This window comes from Limulus polyphemus, unplaced genomic scaffold (genome assembly GCF_000517525.1).
Source record: "Limulus polyphemus unplaced genomic scaffold, Limulus_polyphemus-2.1.2 Scaffold1460, whole genome shotgun sequence".
NCBI classification, from domain to species: Eukaryota; Metazoa; Arthropoda; class Merostomata; order Xiphosura; family Limulidae; genus Limulus; species Limulus polyphemus.
In genome coordinates, this window is record NW_013667070.1 from 218229 (window position 1) to 225657 (window position 7429).

The 7429-nt window shown below is 34.0% G+C and overlaps 1 protein-coding gene across 7 annotated transcripts in view; it reads right to left on the minus strand.

Moving 5' to 3' along the window:
- The window catches only part of LOC111086820 (leucine-rich repeat-containing protein 43-like), a 31400-nt gene that overhangs the window by 11190 nt on the left and 12781 nt on the right, over positions 1–7429 (minus strand). For all 7 annotated transcript variants that reach the window (XM_022391264.1, XM_022391261.1, XM_022391263.1 and 4 more), the window contains 4 exons: positions 3983–4122; positions 3002–3216; positions 2383–2571; positions 784–850 (listed from right to left, as the gene is read on the minus strand). In XM_022391264.1, coding sequence (XP_022246972.1) covers positions 2513–2571; positions 3002–3216; positions 3983–4122 — 414 coding nt within the window. In that variant the 3' untranslated portion in view covers positions 784–850; positions 2383–2512. The remainder of the gene's footprint in view (positions 1–783; positions 851–2382; positions 2572–3001; positions 3217–3982; positions 4123–7429) is intronic.

Sequence of the window (7429 nt, forward strand, 5' to 3'; positions counted from 1 at the left end):
CCCCGCTCTTGTTAACTAGGCCATTTTAAAGACCCCGCTCTTGTTAACTAGGCCATTTTAAAGACCCCGCTCTTGTTAAATAGGCCCTTTTAAAGACCCTGTTCTTGTTAACCAGGTCATTTTAAAGACCCTGTTCTTGTTAACCAGGTCATTTTAAAGACCCTGTTCTTGTTAACCAGGTCATTTTAAAGACTCCGCTCTTGTTAACCAGGTCATTTTAAAGACTCCGCTCTTGTTAACAGGCCATTTTAAAGACCCCACTCTTGTTAACCAGGCCATTTTAAAGACCCCACTCTTGTTAACAGGCCATTTTAAAGACCCCACTCTTGTTAACCAGGCCATTTTAAAGACCCCACTCTTGTTAACCAGGCCATTTTAAAGACCCCACTCTTGTTAAACAGGCCATTTTAAAGACCCTGTTCTTGTTAACTAGGACATTTTAAAGACCCCACTCTTGTTAACTAGGCCATTTTAAAGACCCTGCTCTTGTTAAACAGAGCATCATTTAATGTTTTACATATTTAAAGATTTGATAACACATGTTGTTTAAACTTTCTACTAGTTTATACTTCATGCTGCGTGAACAACATTTTTTCCTGACACTGTATTTAGGTGGAATATAACATTTTATTGTTACCCTTGTAAACCACTAACACCAAATCACGAATCCAAAAAGTAACCACCTTCACAAAACAAAACCGACAAGTATATAAAATGTTTATAAATATACACAACTTATTAAGTTTATTAAAGTTCACATATAGTTGAACATCAACTGCTTACCTACTTGGCTGAGCCCGGGAAAGTACTGGATATAGTAACTGGTGGAGATTTTCTCATCGTTTTTAGGCTACAATAATAAAATGTTTGGATGACGGGACAAGACTTTCTTAGTTTTTCTTGTGTTTTTAAGTCACGTATTTTGTTATACAGTGGTAAGTAAATCACATCTAACCATTTCACAAAGGAACTGCTTAACAAGAATAAATTAACCATGTGCGCAAAATATAATCTGTATTCTTAAACATCATTTACACAATGGTTATAATTAGGTATAATAAAATATCAGTTACATAACAAGGAAACAAGTGCAAAAAAAAAAAATCAAATTTCTAAAATGTATTATACTGGCCATAAAATTATTTACTGATGATGATGACAGAATAAATGGTTTATGATGTATATCTCATGATAAATATTTGTATAAAAACAACAGTTTCTGTATGAAAGTCTGTCTTTGGACATACCAGCTATAGTTAACTGATCAGGCCGGCTGGGATGCAACAAACACAGTAGTGTCAGATCAACACTATTTATGTAAGACATCTGTTATTACAACAGTTATTATGGTGTGAATCCCACTGTAAAGCTGGCAAAGCATGGTTATAATTGTCACTAGACATTAGTATTAGGCCTATATTTTTTAACATTGAATGTTATACGTAATATCTTGGGAATTTTAGAGCATTAGAAGAGTATACCAACCATGCTGTGTTCACTGTATTCATTACCGACGATCGGATCAGGTGGGATACAAAAAAGTACAATAGTGGTTCGAATAAAACTATTTATATAAGCTGTTTATTATAAAAATAATTGTTCAGGTGGGAACACATTTTTCAAGCTGGACAAGTGATTAAGATTAGGAACACTACAGCTCCTTGATTTTTCACACACACACACAAAAATCCTTTTTGGACGTTCTTCTCTAATTCTTGCCAGGTCTTACAAATTGGGTGTCAAAAAAAAACAACAACATTGATGTGGCTTTCAAACGTACATTTTACAACACCAAAATATATCAGTGACTAGTATAGAATGTCCTAATACTACTATAGTTTATCTGGATTTCTATATAAGCCACATTTCTACACGAGTTAAAGAAATTACGTCACTATTCAGAGTACCAAACCAAACAATTCTCTTTGATAAGTGACATATGATGGTAAGAATGCTCTTTGGTTATAAATATGTTCATCAGATATATATAAAGTCAGTTATCAAACAATTTCAAAAGTCAGATAGAGAGGGGAGGGGTTTCTCTGGTGCGTTTGACAAATTTATTGATATCTCAGTAAATCAAGAAGGTAGGTGGTTTGAATTTTAGATTCTTGCTTGTAATTATGTACAGTTTGTTGAAAAATTTGAAAGTGGAGAAATCAACGCTCAGGTGCATCACGTGACACAAAAACAATGGAGACTGAAATTTCTTAATATCTCTTTTTGAAATTACAAAGTTAAGACTTAGATAACACTAAACTAAACTATAGTTTCATGCTAAGTTCACTGACGTGCAATGATAATAAATTTGTAAGAGATCATGATATGCTCAAATTAACCCAGGCAGATGGAAAAAGTTAGTTAAAATTTATATGTACTTACACTGACTTTTGGTATTCCAAGCACTCGATGTATCTCAAGTGTCACCCAGCCCTTTGTTACTTCTGACAAGCTCACTGACCCAATTTTCTCTAAAGCTACCCATTTCTCAGCTGTTGTTACAAGAGTATCATCAAGATACCATAACTGGGTAAGCTGTGTTATTACATATCCTCGATAACCCCAAGCAAGCTAAGGAAAAACAGTAATAATTAGCATAAACAGTAAATAAAAGTAAGTTAAAAAAAATAGTTTCTATTGAGTAGCACATACACAAAGGTTATTATACACGTGGGTTGCTGAAAAACATAATGTCTAGCAAATAACAGAACTGAGGAAAAACAAGACAACCGTTTTACAAATACACCATTCATTCTCAACCATGGTTTTGGCAGTAAAGACATCGTCCGAACCTGATGACGCCTTTACTGCCGAGGCCATGGTCGTGAATAAATTATGTATTTATGAAACATACAACTGTTCTTGTTTTTCTTCAATTCTGTAATTAGAGAATGTCACCAAGTGCTGAAAGTTTCAAATATTAATTATATCTAACAAGTAACATTGCTTAACATGACCAAATTTTTCTGATGTTTAGAAAAAACAGTAAATAATTTCTTACGGTCATGGGATTTCCAAACAAAGGCAAGTGAACGTAAAGAACCGAGACTTTTCAGTTGGGCCACTACTTCAATTAGGTTACTTAAAAAGTTATCTGTGAGATCCAGTGTGCAGAGGACAGGGAAGTTGGTGGATGGAAGTGTGTGAAGCCTGTTCTGCCCGAGTCCCACATAGAGGAGCCCTGGTGGAGAATTCTGACACAACTTGGAAATATCTCTGAAAATGAAAAAAGTAATTTTACTAACTAGCACTTAATTTATACATGAAAGTTTGTCTACCACCTGTCAGATATAACTGCAAATTTTAGTAAAATTACTAACACTTAATTTATACATGAAAGTTTGTCTACCACCTGTCAGATATAACTGCAAATTTTAGTAAAATTACTAACACTTAATTTATACATGAAAGTTTGTCTACCACCTGTCAGATATAACTGCAAATTTTATCTAGTACAATTTATTAAATAAGTGAGAATGGTTATTTTAAAATTGTAGTGGACAAATTTCAAACTAAAACTTTCACAATTATGCAAAAATTCAAAACAGAGATTATTAATCATACTAATATTCAAGGAATCGTTTCTGCTGTCAAGGAAACGTGTTTTCCTCTTACGTTATCCTTTACATAGGCACGAAAAACAAAAAGTTATTTTGTTTCCTGTTTCTGGTTGAGCAAAGCAGGATAAATTTTAAAAGAGCCTCTCCTAACCCTAGGCTTGAATTAAGCTCCTTACACAGTCATAATTTCTTCTGAAAATATTTGGCATGCTTCAGCCAATAAGAGATTATGAATGTGTTTACATAACTGTTCTACAACTTGGTAAATGTCTAGCATGCAGCAGCTGCGAAGTGATGGATGGACTGGCACTCACTATCTCTCCCCGGTCTTACAAGGAAAGGTTTTAGTCAATTAGACCGAAATCAAATCAAAGACGGCTTACTATATTTATGTATGTTAATTTACAGTATTTAAAACTTACTCAATCTGATTTCCATATAATTCTAATATTTCTAAACATTTCGGAAGGTGAGATCCAAATACTTCAGTGATATTGTTCACACTCAAAATCAAGCATCGCAATCTTTTGAGTTTCAAAACAGACCGATCAACCTCAGTTATCTAAAGCAAAAGTCAATAAAATCAGAAACAAAAGATGAAGAAAAAATTAAAATACCAACACACGTTAAATATGAGCAAGTCTCAAGTCACGTAATCACTTTAAAAACAGTTCTAAACTCCAGTTTTTACAATTTGGATAAATATATACGCACAGGGTTGAGTACCTTATATTTACATCATTTTGAATATATAAATCAGCAAGTCATGTGACAATCAAAACCAGTATAAAGTGTTGGTGAAATGGGATGTATCAGAACTACATTTTAACACTGTTTGGCATTTCTTTAGGAAATATGATGGCATCAAAAACTGAACATCTTTGGAAAGGGTTTGTTTGTTCGTTCGTTGAATTTCCTGCAAAGCTACCCAAGGACTGTCTGTGCTAGCTGTTCCTAATTTTGAAATGACTGACTAGAGGAAAGGCAGTCAGTAAACAAAACCCACCATCAATTCTTAGGCTACTGTAATCTATCAGTGGAATTAGCCATTATATTATACCACCCATGGCTAAAAGGATGAGCATGTTTGACAATGTGATTCGATACCCACAACCCACAGATTTTGAATAAAGCACCCTAAACACCAGGCCATGCCAGGCCTTCAGAAAGCTTATATAAAATATTCTTCCAAAGTAAAATATTCATACATTCAGAATGCAAAGAAGTGTAGAGATCAAGGATTTAAAATTTCAAAGACTGAGGAAAACAAAGGAATATGGATCAACTTAGGGTACCAAGACCATCCAAAAAGAGACAACAACTACAAATTTCAACAATTGTGGTATCTTGTAACAGGTGAGAATCCACAAACACAAAGGTTAGTGGCAAAAGTGTCACAGGCAACACTATGCAACACAATCAAATCACTGTCTGGAAAAGCAACAGTAATCATATGTACACAAGTTGCTACCATCACATACCTCAAGCAGCTGGAGACTGAAACAGGTATTCACGTTGTTTCACATGAAGACATAAATATTGTGTCAACAGATGCATTGCCTATGAATTTCTGTGCAATAGGACTATTGAAATTGTCACTGAGAAGCCATCATCCTTGTACACTAGATGGATTATGGAAAGAAATAGGGAGTAGAGGCATGCTTTGGATATTTACAGCCTTAGAATGATGTCTTTTGCAGTGGAAACTATGCTGCAGGGTTGTTTTCAAATAGACATTGGCCTGATGTGCCAACATAGACTGTAACAATGTGATGAGGTTGTAAAGTCATTTTAATGTACTGTACTCAACCTCTGTATGCAAACACATGCACATATCTATCATAGATTAATTTCATTTTCTAAGAATCTGGACTGTACTTAATGCTTTATCAATAGAGAAATCACAAGTTATAAGGTTTAGTTATAACAAAGAGAGTGTGAAAATAAAAAACAGCAGGTAGCATGACTGTTATCACATATTGTTAAGCCTATAAGGTCCTTGTTTTAAGTTACTTCCAGCATTTAAAACTTCAACATTATGTTTTTAATGCTGTATAAAAATAGAATTTCAAATATGACTTTTGGTTGTCATCATGTGCACAAAATGCAGACAGTGGCAGGATGCCACCACTATGGAAACATGCTGATAGGAGTTGGCAACATTAAACTTGGACATCCACAATCCTGGTAAAAAAATGCCAATGCAAAGTAGCGAGAAATGACTCCATTGTGAACCTTGGAGGATCTAGGACAAGAAAGATCAATGATTGGATGCCAATCTCTTGACTTCTTGGGCACAACAAACAGATGGGAATAAAAACCCAAGAAGAACTGATACAACTCTCTCCACTGCCCCCTACACCAAAAAACTCTGATAGCCCTAGAACAAAGTTCCACAATCCAAGTATATGCAGGAGGTGGAAACACTACAGATTGGGCAGATAATTGTGGTGAAGATGTGAATTGAATGACTAATCCTTGTAAATTGGGTTCTAAGGTAATTGAACCAGCTATGTGGACTTTTGACAAAAAGAGAGAATTATTTAAAGCTCTGGATACAGCTGTGATAACCCATGGGGTAATGTAAGTGGATTTGCCACTGTTTGTATTGTGACAACAGAGGAGAGAAGAAATAATTAATCTTGTCAATTGAGTTCTAAAGTAACTGAACCAGCCTGTGGACTTTTGGCAAAAAATATAATTACTTAAAGTTATAGTTCAAACGTGGTAAGCAATAGTGTAACAAATTCTTTCTCTACATACATTTGACTTGTTTTGAATATATTATTTTGTGGATTGTGTGCTGTCTGTTTAATGTTGAAATTTATCACCAACAAGTCACAGACACCTACTATAAAGAATCCTAGCCCCTACACAAAAACTTAACAAACATTAAAGTGGATTTAAAGATTTTTCAGAAATAAATTATTGATAAGAGCAACAATTCCCATTTTACTGGTTTCACACTGTTCAGAATGGGTACAAGCAGATAGAATTTAAAGTACAGTAGAAAAGGTATGAGACTATAATGAGAAAGTTTTTCCAAATGGGAATGCCAGGAACAGAGAAAAATTGATTGTATATTTTAACTGAAATAAGTTCAAGACTTGCACACTTTTAATTCAGTTAGAAGAAATATATGTTACTTAGAAAACCACACAAAAAAAAACCCACAGGTTAACCACCTGTATGGCTGTACAATGGTGTGTCTCACAGAACGCATGCCTATTAAAACATAGGGAAGGAGTTTTCATTAATTCCAACATATCACTTAATAAGAAGCATGGGTATAAACTTAGATAATTTCATTTCATTGTACTCACCGTTTATGATGATCCTTTTTGTTTTAATTTCCTTAAATATAGCTTCATTTATTTTGCTAAAATATTATTTGGTAGTAGTAAACCCCACCTCTAGGTTCCCATATATAGTTTTTCTGTTATTTTCTCTACCCTATCTGAAAATAGGATCAGTCAATTCAACCGACCTCGAAACCACCAAAAAAATAAATAAATCAAAATAAACCTAAATTACCCTTTTTTCTTTCTAGAATAACTTCAAATTGTAACATGAAACTACATTCGTTTATCCTAAGTAGCTCTAAGTTCGTAACATTATACATCTATTTATAATTAAATTTTATTATTCTATTGCCCTTTGAACTGTGTCTAACTACTATCCACGCCATTACAAGTTGTAAATCACTTGGGGAACGTGCAGCTCATGTTATGCTATTGAATTACATTACCTACGAGCTGCTTGCATGAGTGCCTCGTGAACCATTTTTATTATATTATTATTATTACTTATTTTACCTATTCTAGTCCTAAATAACTTTTACAAAAGAATCTGTATTTTTAGTTACTCTT